The sequence below is a fragment of the Leuciscus leuciscus genome (genome assembly GCF_965113295.1).
Source record: "Leuciscus leuciscus genome assembly, chromosome: 2".
NCBI lineage: Eukaryota > Metazoa > Chordata > Actinopteri > Cypriniformes > Leuciscidae > Leuciscus > Leuciscus leuciscus.
Window position 1 is genome coordinate 41473252 of NC_138726.1, and position 21387 is coordinate 41494638.

The following is a 21387-nucleotide window of genomic DNA, read 5'->3' on the forward strand; positions in this document are numbered from 1 at the left end:
GGGATTTTGGACCGAGGTGTGGTAGAAGTTAGCACAAACTTCCTTATACACGTTGCTACTCTTTAATCATAAAAATACAAGTTAAAACATTAATATTATATTACAAGAAATCCAGTTTCCCCCATCCCATAAGTCCTGATGTGAACACACGGGATCGCATACAGTGTGAGGTGAATTTGCTTTAGCCGTGCTTCATCAGTCTCCGCTTCTTTTCACAGCGCACGAACACCTTCTCCTGCGACGGCTCGATATACATGCCGTCATCTGTCTGTGCGCAAAACGATGTTCTGAAGAGAAAGAGAACTGTTATGATGAGCTTCAGCCTGGCTCTTTGTTGTTTTGATTTATTCGAAAAAAGCACTATTCAAACACTAGAGGTCGCTAAAGTAACTAAACATGAATGCAAATGTTTTGAAAACCTGGTATACTGGGGTATTAAAAATGTTAGATCATTAAATGCTGAATCCAAGCTTTTAATCTCTATAGTAAACATCGCTTTTACCTCAGAATATGTGGACGTGCAGTTTATCACTTGTCAATCTAACAGTGATCTACTTTTAACATTTCTTACACCATATGTGTTAGCCTACTGTTGGCTAAGTGTTATCTGTCTCCTCTTACACTTACTTCCTCTGGGTCTCTCCAGATTTCACTGTAATCTTCCCCACAGTGAGCTGTGGTCCTCTGCTACCTTTGCCCCAAGGTATCATGGTCTTAACTGTGCTCCACATGTTTGCCCACACAGGGCTTCCCTCCCAGGTGAAGCGCATTATCATCAGGTCACCTATATCAGTATCCAGAGTGACGAGGAACGTAAAGGTCTTGTTACCTGAAATCTCCTCAACTCTGAAAAAGATGGAGGAACAATTAAGGAAAGTTGAATTAATTAAGTTTCATTCAGTTTTTGGATTCCTCTGATAAACAAGCTCAGTCAGTCACTGTATATTAGCCTGCATGAGAGGGACTGTGTGTGCACGCTCTTGTACGAGATGCTATTTTAGTCCATTGCATTTCTGTTCTGTTTCATGTTTCCAGCAGCACACATGTATTTCACTCATCCATGTTAAATTAGTTATTCTGATGAGTGCTCTCTGTATGCTATGAAGACTAAATTGAGCAGTTCCCCGTGAAGCGGAGCATGTAACTTTGAGCTTTTAGAGCCCAGAACATGAAACATTAATGATGTTTTTCATCCCAGATGGCATCATTCAGTCTTTTATTAAGGGATCTTTAGCTTACTGTTCAATCGGGAGCTTCTGCCACTGTCACATTAATTTGAGCTCTTACTTATGAAAAAAAAAAAATAGTTATAAACTGTACTTGTGAATTTAATGGTATTATTTATTTGTTCATATATTCTTGTATTTATCACTCCACTAAAGGGATTCTTTTTTTCATATAGGCTATATTCTGGTTATATAAGATGGTGGTTAATATCAAATGCATCCATATGGTGAGAAAGTCATTACAAAGCTCATTAAATTGATGCTCACTAACAATTTACTGAGATGATGTTATTTTAATATTCAGCTGTTCATGTCAATGTAAATTGCACACTTACAGTGTTATGGGTACATTTTCACTTTCTCCCAGTGTCCCGGTTAGAGAGACTGTGAGGGTGGGGTCGATCTTATCAATTTGGTTGATGAACTGGATCCTGAACTGATAGTGGAACACTGATGGGGAAGGAAAGTGGTGGTAGATTAGCAGCACTGATCATATTTTTCCAAAAACTACTGGAAAACAAGTAAACACAATTAATTACAAACATCAATTGCTCGAAAATCATTTTTTAAATCAGTAACTTTGTCTTGTTTCTTGTTTTTTAGTAAAATGGCTAAACATCCTTGAAAAAAGAACAACTTACCTTTGGAGAATTGCATAAGACTAAACAAGATAATACTTATTTTTGGAGAAAAATATTGTTCTGTAAATAGTTTTTGTGTGTGATTAAATATAATGAAACATTTTGCATTTAAAATCATTTGTAAAATGTATTGGGGAGAGCAGTTTAACAGCTAGAGACCATCTTTTTAACATAACAGTTGAAAGTGACTGTTACACGGTTTTGTTAAGTGTGATAGCTCACTCACATTTGTACGGCATGTGTGAACGGGTTTTGAGGAACAATCTTTTGCTTGTGCCGGTGTGAACTTTCTTGATGTCATAACCCAAAGTGTTACAGCGGTTCTTTCGGCAGTCCAGACAGTAGCCCTTATCGAAGGCTGTGTTGTCGCTGCACTTGTAGGCCATAATCTGCTTGTCTTTGTTCAACAGGGAGTCAATGAAGAGATGCACAGCGCGCTCATGGGCACACTTCACTGTCTGCTCAAATCCTGAAGTTAGATGGACACAACATGGGACTTTTGTGCTAATAAACAGTAATTAATCATAAATCCACTCAGACTTTTAGCTTATCATTCTCAGTTGTGTGTGTGATCTGCTGTGTCTAGATTTAATACAGTGCATTGTGGTGAGTTCGCAGAATATTAAGCAGCACTTTTAAGCAACTTTTTTCATCATTGATCATTTTAGGAAATGTGTTTGAGCACCAAATCAGGATATTAGAATGATTTCTGAAGGATCATGTGACACTGAAGACTTGAGTAATGAAGCTGAAAATTCAGTCACAGGAATAAATTACATTTTAAAATAGAAAACAGTCATTTTAAATGTAAAAATATTTTCACTATTTCTGTTTTTACTGTATTTTTTGATCAAATAAATGCAGGATGGGTTAGCATAAGACACTTTTTTCAAAAAACTTTGATCCCAAACTTTTGAAAGGAAATGTGTAATGCATAACTATCTGTCTCCAGTTCCTTTTTACAGTTACAGTTGTCCCACCCTTGTCCATTAGTGCAGTGTGCCTGTCAGAGTCATGGACTCATCAGTTTGTATTTGTTAAAATTAAGGATCTCAGGCCTGTCTTTCTGCTTCAGTTTTTCCTATATAGGGATATTTAATTGCCTGGAGGCATGTCTCAGTGGGAGAGCAGAACCAAAGAGGGATTTGGAATAATTAAGTTGTGAGGTTGACAGCTGCTTTTATGTGTCTATACCTTTCATCTGGAAAGCTGTCTTTAGTGGTTAGCCTTTCTCACAGTGTCATTAATGGGATGTTTTGAATGTATCTCATCCTAATCTGACATTCATTTGAGGATGAACCTGCCCCTTTCTCTCTCTGTCTATCCATCCAGCCATTCATCCATCCAAGCATCTCACCCATAATCCCGTACTGGGCTAAATGTGCATAAATGTTTTGCACATGCAGCTGGCACCCTGGTTGAAATATTCCTCCATTGGGGTAGAAGTCTAAGTGGGCAACAGGCTGTTTGATGCCCACACTGAGTCCCATGCGCTGTTGGGTAAATGTATGGATGGCATCCACAAATCTAGCGTCCTCAGGTGAGAGTCTGTCAGTATGAGACATTCCCTCAAACAATGGACCTGCAGGATCCAAACCTAAACACAAACAAGACGAACTTTAAATATATTACCATTAACCAGGAATGTAATTTCAGGAATGAAAGTTTTTGTCATGTTCAAAGTGTTTTCTGAGAATAAGGATCTTAGATTTAAAGTCTTTTTTTTGTTTATATGTATTAACACCATTTATTGACAATAATATCTCACCAGTAATTCTTCCCAAGGTTTTCCCAGACACAGCTAGGTTACTTCCAGCAAATCCAGATATATGAGCGCCAAGGCTGTAGCCAATCAAATGCACTTTTCCCAAAGGAAATTGTTTGAAATCCTGTTATGGATACTGAAAGATTAATGTCAAGTAGTAAACGTGTTTTCAAGAATTTTTGCAGTTGGTAAACGAAGCTGCATGTGTACAATATTGTATAAAAGATTAGGGTCCGTTTTTTAAGAAATTAATTGCTTTATTCCGCAAGGATGCATTAGATAGATCAAAAGTGACAGTAAAGATTTATATTTCAAAGAAGTGCTGTTCTTTTGAACATTCTATCCACCAAAGAATCCTGAAAAAATGCATCACGGTTTCCACAACAATATTAATTTAATAATTAATAATTTGTTACATTTATATAGCGCTTTTTCTGAGACCTCAAAGCGCTTTACATGGAAGGGGGGGAATCTCCTCAACCACCACCAATGTGCAGCATCCACATGGATGATGCGACGGCAGCCATACTGCGCCAGAACGCCCACCACACACCAGCTTACTGGTGGAGAGGAGACAGAGCGATGAAGCCAATCAGTATATGGGGATGATTAGGTGGCCATGATGGACAGAGGCCAAGGGGCAAATTTGGCCAGGATGCCGGGGTTACACCCCTACTCTTTTTCGAAGGACATCCTGGGATTTTTAATGACCACAGAGAGTCAGGACCTCGGTTTAACGTCTCATCCGAAGGACAGTGCTCTTTTGGCAGTACAGTGTCCCCGTCACTATACTGGGGCATTAGGACCCACACAGACCACAGGGTGAGCGCCCCCTGCTGGCCTCACTAACACCTCTTCCAGCAGCAACCTGGTTTTCTCAGGAGGTCTCCCATCCAGGTACTGACCAGGCTCAGCCCTGCTTAGCTTCAGTGGGCAACCGGTCTTGGGCTACAGGGTGATATGGCTGCTGGCGTATTGTGCCACAACTGTTTTCAAAAAAATATAATACCGGTACTTAGAAATACTTCTTGAGCACCAAATCAGCATATTATAATTATTTCTGAAGGATCATGAGACTGGAGTAATGATGCTGAAAATTCAGCATTTACCATAACAGGAGTAAATGACACTTTAAAATATATTAAAATGTTCCATTTTTTTTTTTTTTTTTAATTAAGATAATATTTCACAGTATTACTGTTTTTACAGTATTTTTGATTTTAAAAAATCAGCATAAGAGATCTTAATAAAAAAAACATTAAAAAACCCTCACCGACCCCAAACCTTTGAACGGTTGTGTATATAGCCTACCCTTCTGCCTAAACATCCTACTGAAAGTCCTTCAGTTTCATGATGTAAGGATGGTTGTATGTATAAGTTTCTGCAGCCATAAAGACATTTGTATTCCCAAACGAACTCTTACCTCTAGCCACCTCAGCAGATGGGCAATGTCCTGTCCCACTATGCGTGTGTTCTGAGCTGCTATAGGATAGTGCTGGTGTGCCAGATTCAGCCAATCTGCGATCACCACATTGATGCTTCCCTCTGAGCTCTTTAGTGCTGATGCCAACCTGGAAATCCAGTTCTCCATCATTCCGTCCACCTACGGCACAGGGAGGAGGAGTTGATTTTTAATGAACTGTTGCTCTCCAGTTTTGTTTGTAAGTACATTTTGTATCAGATGTTAAATAACTGCTGTTGGCAATGCATGCCAAGGTCTTTGTGACCTTTGGTACATTTGAACAATTGATCTGTTTTTCTATTAAATCAATGAACTCAACATACCGACCAGCCATGAATGATGATAGCCAGAGGATGGCTGCTATTGAAACCACAAGCGTCCAGTGTGCGAGGCTGGAAGAGCTCAACTGTGCACATGTCATCTATGTATTCCCCATCAGTGTAAAGCCTGAAGACTGATTTAGGTTCATAGAGCATCTTCATTCTCTCTCCAGGCTCAGTGTCTGTTAGTATGGTCATACACAAACTGAAAGTCTCAGACAGTTCATCACTGTGGTGCCCATGTTGTAAAAGGATGAAGTTACATCATTGTAGGTTATACAATAGTTCTGGAATATTTATGTTTGTGCATAAACAGCAATGCAATAACCTTGCTTATGTTACAAGTGAAAATTAGAGATAAGCATGTTTATATCCCATAGTTCCAGGTGAACTTTGAGCTTGAGTCAAGACAAAATAAATGTTTACCCACCACTCTTGCTGATTAAATGAGCATGTTGGATATGGTGGTGGTTGAGGAGAGATTCCCTGATATGATTGTAAAGCGCTTTGGGTGTACAGTAGTACATATGAGAGCGCTATATAAATGCTTCATTCATTCATTCATTCATTCAATGATGGTAACACTTTACAATAATGTCTTATTTTTTAACATTAGTTATTGTATTGACTAACATGAACTAACCATGAGAAATACATTTGTTACTGTATTTGTTAATCTTTGTTAATGTTAGTTAATAAAAATATAGATGTTAATTGTTCATGTTACTTCACAGTGCATTAACTAATGTTAACAAATACAACACTTGATTTTAATAATGTATTAGTAAATATTGAAATTAATAATAAATGCTGTAGACGTGCAGTTCATTATTAGTTCATATTAGCTAAAACTAATGTTAACGAAACCTTATTGTAAAGTGTTACTGATATTACACATTTTTATGAAATGTCAGAGCATCCACCAAAAAAACACTGCATTAAAATATGCATTATTTACACAGCTAATATGAAACTTTTTTTCATATGAAGTTTCAACTTCACATTCTGATTCAGCTTAATTTACAGTGATGCAGTTTTTGCATATGAAAAATGTGCATGTTCAGCAAGGCCATGTGCAAATGTCAAGGTATTTATGTTTTTCTTTCATTTTTTAGCCTTTTCAGCTTCAATTTACAAACAGTCTAGGAAATTATTTCTCTGTGATTTCATAAGTTGTTTTTTAGATATACTACAAGCTTTTATCCCTTTACATCAGTAGGGATTAAATCAGACATAGTAGAACTGATGCTGACTATCACTACAAATCCAATCCTCCTTGATATTTGACTTTTTTCCAAAGAGCATCAGTTGCACATTCTGCTTATTTCCACTCATACTGGACTTTTTTTTTCCTCTGTTTAATATTGACTAGAAGTCCTGGTGTTTTTGTTGTTTCCATTTAGATTTAGTTTCTGCAAGCATATTTCCACTAAGCTTCACTGAATGCCACATTCTGCATAACATTGTTACATACATCTATAGTGCATGTTACTATAACATGCTTCATTGTTGGAAAGTTACTTAGAAGATAATTTTAAAGTGATAAATCACCCATAGATTTATGTTCTGTCTTCATTTACTCATCAATATGTTGTATGCGTGTGACTTATTTTTTTTTCTGCAGAACACAAAAGATGATATTTTGAGGAAAGTTTCAACTGTTTTTGCCCATGCAATCCAGGTGCATGTGGTCCAAAACATCATTGGACTAACAAAAATCATTGTGTGTATAAAGAAAAATCTTGAAAGTATCTTATTTTAATGCTCTGTAGAAATAAGAAAATCATACAGGTCTGGAACAACATGAGGGTGAGTGAATGACAGAATTTTCATTTTTAAGGAGAACTAGAACTATAAGCATAATTCACCCTCACCTGCTCTGTTACCCCGAAATTTCCTTCCATCGGTCAGTTGTGAGATGATCAGACAGAAGGACACGATTTTAATAAGAGTCTTCATGTTCAGGCCACTTCAGGAGCCCACACAGATAATCCAAATAAGTTGTGCCTCTCTTTTTCTCAGGCAAGAAAGGAGAGCACTGAAACAGGTGATAGTCCATTAAAACTGTCTGAGCCTGAGGGGAGGGATCAGTAAATATTCAAATGGACCTGAGCCCAGAGGAAAAGTTACTCTGTTTGGCCTTTAGTTGCAGCCAAATGTTAGCCTGATTGGCTGCATGTTGTTACATAAGAAGCCACGATTTGTGAAAAAGTGTTGTCAGAAATGGTTCAAAAAGGCACATGCTGATAACATGACTACTCAAATACCATGTACATCATTCAGAAAAGAGGGATGTCCAGTGATAATTTAACTCACTAATTTGTACTTTTGCCAGTTTAACATTCTCCTGACTATAAGTAACGTTGCAAGGACGTCAACTTTTTGTACTGTTACCCAGCCTATAATAGTCTACTAACAGGCCTACTCTAATGAGAGTTAGTTGACATTATCTATCTATCTATCTATCTATCTATCTATCTATCTATCTATCTATCTATCTATCTATCTATCTATCTATCTATCTATCTATCTATCTATCTATCTATCTATCTATCTATCTATCTATCTATCTATCTATCTATCTATCTATCTATCTATCCTCCAACAAACTTTCAGATGTGATCATATTGCTCACTGACAAGCACAATGATTTTTTAGTTTTATGAAGATGCTGTTATTCACTGTTATAGAATCTGAGGGCATTTGAGTAAACTGGACAGAGGTCATCGTTCACCTAGTACCCTTGCTTTTCCTGACTAAGTCAGGAAATCAGTCAAGACTGGTGCACATTAAAATGCCAATAGTCTTCTCAACCATAATGATGTCGTTGATGATTTTCTAAATTATAATCAACTTTCAAAAAAATGATCTCATGTGCAGTATGTTGCTATTGTTGTTTCATAGAATGGTTGGCTGATCAACATGCTACAGTCTGATTAGCAGAAACAGAGCAAATTCAGTGGACTCAGTGAGCTGATGGTGATGGTCAGATAGTGATAATGATTAAATCAGGTCAGATACAGTTGTTTATTTCATCTCTTCCTACTACTATTTAACTTTACTATAGCAGCATGTGGTTTATCCACCGATCTTCTGCTTATACTGAATATGCTGAGTTTAATTAATGTTTCTCTAAGCAAATTAATTCACAAATGTAACATTTGTGCATATTTGCGAAGGCCATTATCATTATCTAAGAAGGCAAATTAGTTTAGATGTGTCTATCTTAGGGAAGGACTAAACAGACTGTGATGCAATACTGTAGAATACAGACACATTGCATCTAGGAATATAATGGTTGCTGTAGCCTAAATCCTTATTCACAGGAAAACAGACATGAGTTATATCAGTATGTTTATTTTATGTCAGGTCTACAGTAGCAGAATGACAGTACATGTCTTTAACATTTTCATTGTTGTAAATATTCTCCAAATTTTTTCATTTATGAGAGAGTAAAAAGTAAAAAAATAATAATCTGAAACTGAAATTGAAATAACACAATAAAAGACAAAAAAATATAATATGATGTCTTTGAATTGTACAAACAACTGCTATTAATTCAAGTGCCAAGAAATAAATTACTAAGTTAATTTTTAAAAAGAGAAAAAACATATTAAACATATTTTTTCCATAAACAATAGCTACAAAACACCTACTAATGCTTCGACTGATGCATTAAAAATATCACATTAAGCTTTGTTATGCCTGAAATGTGAACAATACTGCTCCTTTCTTCTAAAAATTATTTTCTTCTACATTTAACACACATAGCATAAATACACATTTATTTCTTCTTAAGCTTATATTTAATAGTTCATCGCTTGTTTTTTTAGCATGCATTGCAACATTTATCCTGTTACCTCATGCATGTTACCTTATCAGCAGTTATGCATGCAGTTAGTTAATATGTCGTACTGATTCGTCCGGACTTTTCATCTTTGAGTAAACAGAGTGGACAGTAAAGTACCCTCTTCCTTCGTTTTAGTGAGAGAAAAACATGTATCTGCTGTTATAGGGTTGTCAGATCTCTGTGAAAGTTAAGAAGAAGACAAATAGTTGTAGGATTGGACAATGGAATGAAAGACGTTATGGATACAACTCTCGCTGAGTCTGTACAAGCTGCTGAGAAACCAGTTGGAAATCATGATTATCTCTAAATGCAAAGCACCTGCAATCTTTTACTGGCAGTGGTGTGACACTTGTTGATGGTGAAGATACTGCGGATGCTTTCCACAAAATACCTGATTGTTTCTATTTGCTCCATGTTGATGGTGCTCTTTGAACATTCTCTATAGTTCTACTTCTGTGAAAAACATGAAAGTAACTAGAATTATGCATAATTAACACTTGCTGTCTTTCATAGCTGCTTGGTTTAATGAGTGTACTTTGGCAAAAGACTCAGAAAAGAGATCTTGAGGAAAAGACAGAAGAAAAGAGTTTCTTGCTTGATGTCTATGGTGAAGGAACAGATACCATACTTTCCCTCTCTGTTCAGTTGACGGTGTTTAATTCATATTTGTCTTTGACGCTGTTGTCATCTTCAAGGTTCTTCTCAGGTTCAGGATGGTGCAGCTCAATCATTAGGAAGTAGATCCCTGCCCCAACCACACCTCCCACCATGGGCCCGGCCACTGGAACCCACCACCAGCCATTTCCAGCTCTGAACACACACATGGTTTGATATTTTGCATTTAATGATATAACATTTCGACATAAATGATTGAAGTAACCAAATATTGCACAAATTGTCCAAATACTTTTTGTGGCCACTGTATGTAAATGAAATGCAAATTTATATAGGTGTCATTTTGCATATTGGTGATTCATATCTTCTAATATTTAAAATATTAATGGGATAAAACATTATTTGGGACGTATGCATTTCTTTGAATTTCATTCCATTTGAATTCTACATCAGTTGTAAATTACAATTGTAATTAAGGTTAAAGTAGACTTGATTAGGAATGTGCCTGTACATTACTGGTGTATCTGAAGTGTTGTTCTGTGGTCAGACTGAAGGATGATGTCAACACTGTTTTGGTGTCTAGTCTTGCTGCACAGACACTAATACATTCGTAGTAATCTGTGCTTAGTGTGTCACTCCAGTGCTCCCTGTCTGCAGCACTCTTTCCCTCCCTCAATCCCTTGATCCTTTTATAGGCTACTGAGAAAACAAATGCTCTGTGTCCTTCAACCTGCTCTTCAAACAAGTTGGCGAAGGTAACTGTAAACAAATGCATAGCTACTGCATAAAGACACTTTGCTGAACTGAATTTATGCAACGCTCATGTACAATATAGTGTTTAAAAATGTACACACCAGAGCCATTTGCACTCAGGTGACCCATAATCTGTCTTTGAGTTGGAAGACAAATTAAGCAGACAGATCAAGCACTTCCTCACGTAGTCAACTGATATGTGATTAGCTCCCCGTGGACGTCACCCTGTGTTTGTAGTTGTAAAGGGCTGAATAACAAAATATACAGAAATATTTGACAGCTGAATGACCAATCAGACTAATCAGTACATTTCAAGCTATTTGCATGAATGAGTTAAGGGCTATAGTGCTTTGGAGACTTTTCACTTCTGAAATTTGTGATTGTAAACACAGCAGTTTTCTGTTTATCCACCTCTATTGCATATGTTAGACAATTATTTTATACATTTCATCATTCTTTACTCAATCCTGTGCATAAAATCAGACTCTTTTTGCTGTTGAAGAGCAGCAACAGAAACTCTCTCTCTGTGACAATGACCTACATAACTATGATTGCTAAAAGCAGAGTTATAGTGAAAGACGATAATGTTTTTTTCCCTTTAATAGGAAAAGTTAGAGGAATAAAATACGTCCTGTCTTTGGTTGTGCCACTCTGAATATTTATGCAAGGAGACTGCCTCACGTACATTTTTAAAATTGCTTCAATATGCAGGAGATACACAAGTGCATTAAAAAATTCATTTGCTCTGTCAGAAGAATGGTGATAGGCCTTTGCACTTAAAGTCTATTTGGAGTTTCTAAAGGTACCTTGGTGGGAGGTGTGCCTCTGTTTCTCACATGCTGAATCTTGTGTCACAAGGTAACACTTCTAGGTGTATTGTGTTTTAGTACACACCCATATACAAATTTCCCTATTATATGTATTATTAATAATACATATAAGGGAAGAAGTGGAAAATCCAACCAAACAATAACAAAAAGAGTATGTTGATGCAGCAAATGTTTTCTGTACCTGAACACGTCTAAGCCCCATCCTGCTACAGCAGTGAAAAGCCGTGGTCCCAAGTCTCTGGCAGGGTTGATCGGATAGCCGCAGTTCAGTGCCATGGACACTCCGATAGCCAGGATGCTCAGACCAATAACCAGAGGCTCCATCCCTTTAGGTGCCCCGATATTCTTCTTATCTACTATGGCTAAAATACAGAGGACCAGGGCAGCTGTGCCAATCACCTGTGTAAACATTAGTAAACACTAATGATCAGCAAAACATTCTTGCCTGTTTTATCTCAAAGGAAAAAAAAAAAAAAGAATTGTGAGATAAATTTAAAAATAGGAAATAAGTTCACATTGTGAGTTATATATTTCATTTAGGTTTTTTTTTATTAGTTTTTTGGTAAAAAGTTCTCCACCAGTTATTTCTATGCTTATGATTTATATTTACTGTTCTTTCCTTTTAAAGGGATGGTTCGGAGTAAAATCAACCTAGGGTCCTTTGCACCATGACATCGAGCCAAACACCCCCCAAGAAGCCTTTTTTCCCTTGGTCGAACATTATTAAAGTTAGAGCTTATTTAGAGATATCAGCCGAATGGCTTAGTGCAGGCGCTAATGGATCCAAGGTTGTATCTCGTAAATTACCCCACTAATAATGCCCAGAATGCTATCACTAACCTGGACGCCGAGGTCACTTCCGTTATTTGGGAAAAGCCCGTAAAAGTCCTGGCAGAAAGCGATGCATAAGAATGTAGTGAATGACTAATTATAATTTTTTCCGAAGTGTTGACAACTTAGTGTTAACTAATAATTGTTGCAAACTGGTACTACCAACAAAATATTAGTGCATTCCTGGAAATGGGCATTGTTACACTACATCCTTATGCATCGCTTTCTGCCAGGACTTTTACGTGCTATTCCCAAATCACGGAAGTGACCTCGACGTCCAGGTTAGCGGTAGCATGAGCATTAGGCAAGTGTTATTTAAATAAACTCCTGATGTACTTACAAACTTTCCAATGCCTCATTTTATGAGTACAGAACCTATTTGTACTACTGTAGAAGTTTGGTACCATTCTGGGCATTATTAGTGGGGTAATTTACAAGATACAACCTTGGATCCATTAGCGCCTGCACTAAGCCATTCGGCTGATATCTCTAAATAAGCTCTAACTTTAATAATGTTCGACCAAGTGAAAAAAGGCTTCTGGGGGGATGTTTGGCTCGAGGTCATGGTGCAAAGGACCCTTGGTTGATTTTATTCCGAACCATCCCTTTAACTCAAATAATTCAAACCACAAGCTTTAACACCATTTGACTGTATGGTGTTAACCAGTGAGATCATTTGATATTTTGAATAATGAATTACTGTGTTACACTCACCTGATCAACAAATCCATTTAACAATGAGAGATCTTCACGTGGATATGAAGCAAAGATACCTGCTGTGGCATTGTGACCAGTAACACTCAGATGTCCATCAGAGAAATTGGCAAAGGCACCTATGGACAAGATAATTTTTTTTAAGGTATTTTATGCTGAAAAATGCAAATGAGTTGCTGCAAAGGATAGATTTCAACATCTAACAGCTTTTCAACTATAATATTTTAGAAATTAATTAATAGGAAGTAATTTGACGACTATTCAGAGTAAGTGTAGCCTACTCTCAAATGTTAAATCTTATGTCTAATGTCTAATCTAAATCTATCAAAGGTCAAAACAAGCCAGGGCATTTAGTTTGAGTTGTGTGTGTCTAATATATGGATGTATGTAAGTATACTTTAGCACAGTGGTTCCCAATCCTGGTCCTGGGGACCCACAGCTCTGCACAGTTTGTATGTTTCCTTTATCTGACACACCCAGTTCAGTTCAGAGCTCTTTCCTAACGAGATGATGATCTGAATCAGGTGTGTTAAATGAGGGAGACATGCAAACTGTGCAGAGCTGTGGGTCCCCAGGACCAGGATTGGGAACCACTGCTTTAGCAGACTGCCATAGAAGAGGAGTCAATAACAGAAGCAATAACAAGTGCACTGAAAACTTACCATAGTACAGACCATACACAGCACAGGACCCGGCAAAGGCACCAAGAAATTGAGCTGCCACATAGACAGGAAATTTCTTTATTGGGAGTTTCCCCACGACAACCATAGCCAGAGAAACAGCTGGGTTCACATGTCCACCTGCAATAAGAGGCAATAATTGAGAGACTGCAAACCTTTGATGACAGCTAATTATTTGTATTGGTTTTAGTGGTCCATTATTTTATGGTCATTTTGTATTGATTGAGGTTTGTCTAAAAGCATGCTGAGGTTTTTTTTGTGGTAAAGATTATTGTCTAATACAATCAAAGGGATGCACTGCGTCATTCATTTCAAACTCACAGTTAATTGATTTCTCTCACTGCTAGGTATATGCTCTCACTTTACCCCCTCTTAATCCAGAGAGTTCCTCATAAACACTGTCTACAAAAACTAGTTGAGGAAGTCAATGGGAATTGGGTCTGACATAATCTGGCTGAGTGTTCTGACATCACAGCAGGGTTTAGGAGTAACTCTGCTTTGACATAAGAGTGCTCAGGCCTGTAGAACTGTCTGTGACCCCACTGTACACACCGCTTCAGCTCTCATGCCAGCAAAACAGAATGGAAAACACTGGCCTTTCCTGACCCACGTAAGCTTGAACTGATTTCCCAATTGATTGGTAGCTGATTTAATGTAAAAACGCAGCGAATCAGGACCTTGTCTGGTTTGTTCACTTTTCTTAATTTCAGTTTTGTCCCATTACATTCATTAAGCAGGAATCCAGTATTGTTGTTTGGGTCTTTTAAACTTCATCATCACATTGAAGAATCTAAAAAGCAACATTACATATTACATAGTAAAACGTAAATCATTTTTGTTAAAAAACAGAATTAAACTTTTTTCATTCACAAGAATGATTACATTACAGAAATATATCTCCATTATGTACATCACGTAGAGTGAGTTAAAGGCTTAGTAATGATGGGCCAGTGCCTACACCTGACTTCACCCTGGGACATATGCTCCAGAAAAGCTCATTAGTTCAATACTGTAGTCATCATCACAGCGTGTAAGATTATCACATTCACAGTCATGTGGGCTGCTGGGCAAACCAACTTATTCATGCACAAATGCACACTTTAAACTGCAGAACTTGGGCTATATTTAACATTGCATGCATATAGATTTATATATTGCTCACTGTACACAGTGAGAAGCGAGATCCGCTGGCAGCATATGATGAGGAACAGATCTGAAGCTCATGACTTGTCACCCCTGATAATTCAGTTGCAAGCATCACCAAAATAACACGTGCACAATTGCACAATTCTAGAAGCCACAACTGACGGATAAACCACAGGGTCTTATGCCCCTCAACATATCTCCTGTGCACAACCCGACCTGCACAAAAACCCTTTCCTCAAGGCAACATCATTATCCTTTTAATTATTATTGTTGTTGTTAATAATAATAATAATAATTGCAAATGAATACTACTACTACTACTACTACTAATAATAATAATAATGATAATAGCATTTTTTCTTTGTAGCTTTCCTTGATGTCGTCTTCTATGTGTAATGGCAATAAAAACAATATTTATTAATGTGTATTAAAAATGCTAACATGAATTAAAGGACAATTTATTATTATTGTTATATTTATTATCCAATGCTATTATTTTATGTAATAATTGTTTTTTTTAAGATGACCACGCACTTCAACTGTTCACAGTGCTGGTGTGTGTTTACCATATAGCGACGTAACTCCCTGCTTAAATACCATAGTACGATGAAGAATTCAACTAGCTAGACTGTTTCCCGACACTGTATCGTTGCAAATTTTCCGTTCAACCAAGTTGGGTAATGATGTCACGCAGGCTGTGGAGTAATAACTTCTTTTAACTAATTATTTTGAGTTCAATTAATGCTGTTCAATTAATGCTGTTATAATGCTATAAATTAAGGACATCGCATCTGAGGACTAATTCTCATTGTTCTCATGTTATTCCAAAGCACTGAAATAATCTACCTCTACATCTTAGACTGGCTCCTTCTTTAGGTTATTTTAAACAAAACCTGAAATTACATTTACTTGAATTAGCATTTGGTTCAGTAGGCTAATTGGCTCTCAACAGATGTTGTTAGTCACTGTTTGTTTGAAAGTACATTTTATTTGTGTAATTTTACTGTGTAAAGTACAGCACATTGGTCAACATTACGTTGTTTTAATTGTGCTTTATAAATAAACAAACAAACCAACAAACAAAAATGTTGCTTTATTTCCAGAATCAATCATAGACTCCTTCTTACACACTAGAGTAGATTACTTTTTATGTCAAATAACTCAAATCTCTTGACAAACTAAAATATGTAAATGACATTTGTATTCTAAATAAAAGATAGAGATTGTATTGAATGCCAGCTTGCTTATTTTGCTCAAGATAAGGACTTCACTTTGGCTCAATTCTCAAATGAGACTTTTTTTTCCCCAAAACAATAAGTTTTAGCTCTCTGAACAATTAGTTTCTTGTTCACATCAGACTTGAATTTGGAATGCAATACGAATCACAATATTATCAATCATCCAATCAAGTTTGAAAACTAAATATATATATGTCAGCACAATCACCACCATTTTTGAACATGCGGGAACACCCTGAACCGCAGCAGCTACATCAGTACTGTATAAATACATTTTTGTAGAAATGTTTTACATGTAAACTGAAAATAGAGGAAGAGCAATAGAAAGATATATAAGATATGCACTTGTATGTGTTAGAGAGAGACATAATAGAGTGTTCTAAAAATGAACAAGCAACTGAAAATTTTAAGTTTACATGTAACACATTTCTACAAAAATAAATGTACTGTATGAATACAAATGTTAATTTTCTTTTTGTGTACTGCAGTATTGACTTTTCCCAGTCAATTATTACCTACTCTCAGAATCTGTATTTACACAGACAAAACTGACATTTTGCATAAATAGAAAGCAGTTAGTGTCAATAATAAAGTAGGAAAACAAATGAAATTTGTATAACAAATATTTCCATGGTGAAAAAAACATCTAAACATTCTGACCAGTGTGCATCACACGATGATTTTAATTTTTTTGGTGCCATTGGCCAATTTATTGACACAATAACTAGGTTTTGAATGAAATGTTTTGGCTGAGTTACTACATTTTGCAGACATGGAATAGAGTTGTGATGTTCAGCAAACGGTTGTGACAATTGCACTTACAGTTTCACAAGTTCACACTTACAAAAAATGAGCCAGAAAGAGTACATGATATGCGTATTTGGCGTGCTGTCCGAGGAGAGGGCTCCGGGCTCAGTATTTGGCCCAAACCCAGAGTACACCCCCGTATTCCCAGCCAAGAGTGAGGAGTCGGGGTGGTGGAGGGATGCTGAGAAACTGTGCTCCTCCCAAACTTTGTTAATGAAACATAATTTAGAGACTGTTTTGAAAAATGTGCCAAAGTGTTGAGAAAAACTGTAAATCCGCATGTCATGCAAACAAGAAACTGTGCTTCTAACCACAGGTCAAGAGCTGTAGTTTCAGGAAACACTGACTCATTGAACTACGCTGATAACAACGGAACATGTGACCATAGTTGGCTAACGATGCTTTTGGGAAACGCACTCAGATTCAGGAGGTATGGGTACCAGAGAGTAAAATAATAAATGATATATCTCCCGAAGGTTTTAGAGAGAGAGAGTGGTTTGCATCTCAAGATCTCTTGTGGGTTTCTTCTACATACAATATATGCACAACACATGAACATAGGACATGCTGATTTAAGATACTACTCATTAGAAAATGAGATTATCTGGAGTCTATTCACCTGAGAGCAGTTGTGGTTAGTCTAAGTGGATCAGTGTAGTCAATTAATGCCAATAATGTTTTTCCACTTTGTCTTATCGTGTAAATGTGCTCTTATTTATGTTTTTTTTTTTTTTTTTTGCTTCTCATTTAAAGGAAATGATAAAAGAAATTCCAGGAATCCTCAGCATTATTGTAACAGATTATAATAAAAGCTTCACCTCACCATAATCCTTGAGGAATTCACTTAATGAAGGCCAGGCATACGTTTCCAATCCGGTATATCAAACCGGACACACGCCTCTGCTTGACACTAAGCCTTATGCAAGTTTCAAGAACATGTAATTGAGCCATCATCTCCTCCTCCCCCCTGTCCATCACTACAGTATATTTTTGAGGACCCCCCCCCCCCCCCCCCCAATGACAGAGAAACCGAGCGTCTCAAATAGGAGGTTTTCCTCCTCTATTGTGTTGTTCATTAATCCTAAAATTTGTATGGAAGCACAAGTCTGTTATGCACTGAAGCAAATCCACCCTTCACTCTCTTTCTCTTTGGGGTCAAAGGTCAAGATGGAATACTCAGCATGGGGCATATTTGATCCAGCTGTCTAAGACTTATTACTGCATGAAATGATTTTTCTGCCTCACACGCCATTTTACTCCTTTGACCAGGTTTACAGTAGGTTTTAATAGAATAAACACACATAAACTGCAAACGGAGGAATAAATTGAGCCGTATATGTGGTATCAGTTATAGTATGTATATATTACATTTTTACATATATATTGTAGTGTTGCATATGGCGAATAGGTGAGTACATCGCATGTTTGTTGAGCATGACCAAAGATCACAACTGTGAAAAACAGCCCTGATGGATAGCTAAATATGACCTTTGAAATGAAAAGATGCTTTGAACTCGGCTGTCCCAGTGCCTTTTCTCAGTCAACTGAACATGTATATTGGAATAATTTCAACAATTTAATTGCAAAGTTCCATTAAATTTGTGTATTATTTTTGATAGCAGACTATTTAGGTAAATGACTGTAAGGTGAATTGAAGTTTATGCAGTATGTACGTTATCTTCTATACTTCTCCATTCGCCAGTGTGACGAGTTACCTGAAACGCCTCCTGCCATGTACACAGCCAGCATCACACCTAGAGTAAAGCCAAAGTGGATGGTGAGATCTTCTCCAAGTGCGCCTCTGCTCAGGACTTTTTGGGCCACTGAACCACAACCGAACAGCTGTAAACAGGAAATGGGCAGAGAGAAGACAATTTAGGAAGACAATTAGTGGAAAAAGCCACCGCCATGCAGATAGGAAAAGCACTCTCTTGTTGTGGAGCACTTATTCAAAACTAATTAGTATAGCAGCTTGTTCAAAAGCTCAGTCCATTATGGTCAGGGCGGCACCCCAAAGCAACTAAATCTGTCAAGATGAATCAAAATCCTTTCACTTAATTAACACCAGTAGATCACACTGTAGAAAAATTCTGTGTATTTCATGTTTTAATATCTAAATTTTAAAAAAGATATGTAATAAGTAAAAGAAGATTTATGATATTACTCATCAAAGCATCAGGTAGTCATTTTTGTAGTAAAATGTATTTCTCTTTAAAGTAATACTGCATGGGGCATGTTGTTAGTCTATATGGGATAAGTTGTCAAACCTGACATGACAAAATTTCAACAGTTAAAAAATTATGAAACACAAACACACACCAGTTCACAAAACTGCAAAATGTAAAAGTACAATATGAACAAATAAATGTATAACATTTATTAAACGTGACAGCTTGTAACAGCATCTGGCTTTATGAAAAATACATTTGTCCTGAGAATAGTTCAACTTTACAGTAAAAAAAATATATCGCATTTTTAATAATATATATAATAATAATATATACTTTATAATATATAGCAATAATAATAATCCTATTATTATTGGAACTTTATTTTGGGGAACAGAATTGCTACAAATTTGTTGCCACAAATTGTCAACTTTTAAAGGGTTTGAATGAGGTGCTTAAAAACTAACATACAAAACCACTGCCAGAGAAAATTAGTGTTTGTCTAATTGAACTTTTTACACAAACTGAGATCAAGACAACTTAAACCATAGCCGTATCCTATTAAATAGCCATTAGAATTGATCAATAAGAAACATAAAATAAGAAGACACTAAATGCTAGTTTACATTACTCAAGGGTTTTGCATTATGCAATGCATTTAGTCTAAAATGGTATGTTTACACATATAGCTGCTATAACCATTGTAATAATGGGGTTTATAATGTTAAGAGCTTCTTTAAATTGAAAGAATATCAACCTCAACACCCCCTATACGACAAGAATGAAATAAGTTGACAGACTGATCTATTATTAAACAAAAAAAATGGACACAAAACAGTCCATTACACTTGAAATATTCATCATATTTCTGATGAATTTACTGTAATCAAACTGTGTTGTTAATCTCAGTTTACAAGTTCTGAAGTTCTGACAGGCAAAAGACTTACTATTAATACGAATGTCCCCAGTAATTCTGCCAGAAACTCTCTTATGATGTCCCGCCTCAACATGCATTTGCCCCTCAATTTTCTCATGTTTTCGAGCTCCATAGTTTCCTCGCCAGTGAGATGTGATGTCCGGACAGACAGTTGAAGAGCTGAGCCCGCTGGAGTTTGAGTGTCTTAGGCTTTAACCATTTCCCCGCCCCTCCTGCTACTTAGATGTCATTAAACACACTGACATGACAGGTTGGTGGTTCCTCTTTGCTCTCACTCTATCCATCCTTTTCGTGCTGAGACAAATACGAGTTCGATCAACTAGAAAATATCATTACGTAGCTTATTTGTTCAACTATCGTTTGCGAACTCAACGCTATAAGAGACGAGTTCTCTGAGAAATCAGTAGACTGACGTTCAATTAATCTTTGTTTACGAGGTGTAAAAAAAAAGCTTTTTAATTAGAATTATTAACAGAAGTTGGAGTTAACCGAGTAAGCTAATACACTACATTTCAGTTCAATAAAGTGACGCTGAGAAAAAATATCCCAGTAATTTATATATATATTCACATAAATGCAGTTCATTAAAAAAAAATGTAAATACATTTACTGTTTTTGAGTTAAAAAAGGGTAAAAAGGACCGAGAAAAAAAAGATGCAATGTTTTATTACTTTATTTTGATATTGACGCATTATGTAAACGTGTATATTTTTTAATTATCATAATTTATTTGTCAATGACCTACAGCACATAGGCCTATGTGAACTGAAAAACACATGCACAAAAAACAACAAGTAGGTATTTGTTTAATTTAGTCTCTAAATATAACATATCAGTGTTTTGCATAGCCTACTTGTTATTCATTGGGATTTCTTATTCTTGTAAATACTTCTCATTCAGAGAAGCATTACAGCGCAGCTTCAACTTGTAATGCGTATATTTGTCCACCGGGTGGAGCTGTTTGACAAAGTAAAAACAAAGAGGGCCAGAGTTCGGCGATGGCTGTGGTGACTGAACAGAAGAAACGATAGGATGGTAGCGGTATGTTTTGTTTGCATTAATCACTGTCACTTGTTCTGGGGTGTCGTCTTTGATGTGAGGCAGATACTGTCAGTGCTGCGAAATGAGGGGGATGTGCTGATGGAGAAAAAGCACCCCAGTGGGTTCTAACAAATTATAACACCCCGTCCCCTTCATCATCAGTCCCTTAGCATGTCACACATGATAACTATCACGCAGGCTGGCCATTAAAAAAATAAATAAAAATTAAGTTAGCCTAGGCTGTATAGGTAATAGTAGGCCTAGGCTATGTAGGCTAAGTGTAGATGACATAACACTTTAACCTACTGGGTTTTTGGAAGTCTTGCCTTTGCAAGCCATCACACAGAGAGAGCACCTAAATGT

At 36.7% G+C, this 21387-nt stretch overlaps 2 protein-coding genes across 2 annotated transcripts; both read right to left on the reverse strand.

Annotated features, from left to right (window-relative positions):
• Positions 1–43: 43 nt before the first annotated feature.
• On the reverse strand, positions 44–7642 carry lipca (lipase, hepatic a). Its single transcript, XM_082156160.1, has 9 exons — positions 7289–7642; positions 5418–5596; positions 5056–5235; positions 3636–3756; positions 3225–3464; positions 2094–2336; positions 1562–1676; positions 628–846; positions 44–287 (listed from the first exon to the last, which is right to left on the reverse strand). The coding sequence occupies exons 1-9, from the start codon at positions 7371–7373 to the stop codon at positions 182–184; spliced, it is 1488 nt and encodes a 495-aa protein (XP_082012286.1). The 5' UTR covers positions 7374–7642; the 3' UTR covers positions 44–181.
• A 1114-nt stretch (positions 7643–8756) lies between these two features.
• aqp9b (aquaporin 9b) lies at positions 8757–20181 on the reverse strand. Its single transcript, XM_082156179.1, has 6 exons — positions 19994–20181; positions 18594–18720; positions 13670–13807; positions 13008–13126; positions 11644–11861; positions 8757–10074 (listed from the first exon to the last, which is right to left on the reverse strand). The coding sequence occupies exons 1-6, from the start codon at positions 20093–20095 to the stop codon at positions 9906–9908; spliced, it is 873 nt and encodes a 290-aa protein (XP_082012305.1). The 5' UTR covers positions 20096–20181; the 3' UTR covers positions 8757–9905.
• Positions 20182–21387: the final 1206 nt, after the last annotated feature.

Bases quoted from the DNA above. Each gene is read 5' to 3' on its own strand.
- aqp9b (XM_082156179.1), bottom strand. From the start codon at position 20,095: ATGGAGCTCGAAAACATGAGAAAATTGAGGGGCAAATGCATGTTGAGG. The intron at 13,127-13,669 runs GTAAGTTTTCAG...TCTTGTCCATAG, and splicing joins TGTGTATGGTCTGTACTATG to GTGCCTTTGCCAATTTCTCT. The intron at 10,075-11,643 runs GTACAGAAAACA...GTGTGTGTTCAG, and splicing joins TGGGGCTTAGACGTGTTCAG to AGCTGGAAATGGCTGGTGGT.
- lipca (XM_082156160.1), bottom strand. From the start codon at position 7,373: ATGAAGACTCTTATTAAAATCGTGTCCTTCTGTCTGATCATCTCACAA. The intron at 5,597-7,288 runs GTGAGGGTGAAT...CCATACTAACAG, and splicing joins ATTTCGGGGTAACAGAGCAG to ACACTGAGCCTGGAGAGAGA. The intron at 2,337-3,224 runs GTGAGATGCTTG...ATCTAACTTCAG, and splicing joins AGCCCAGTACGGGATTATGG to GATTTGAGCAGACAGTGAAG.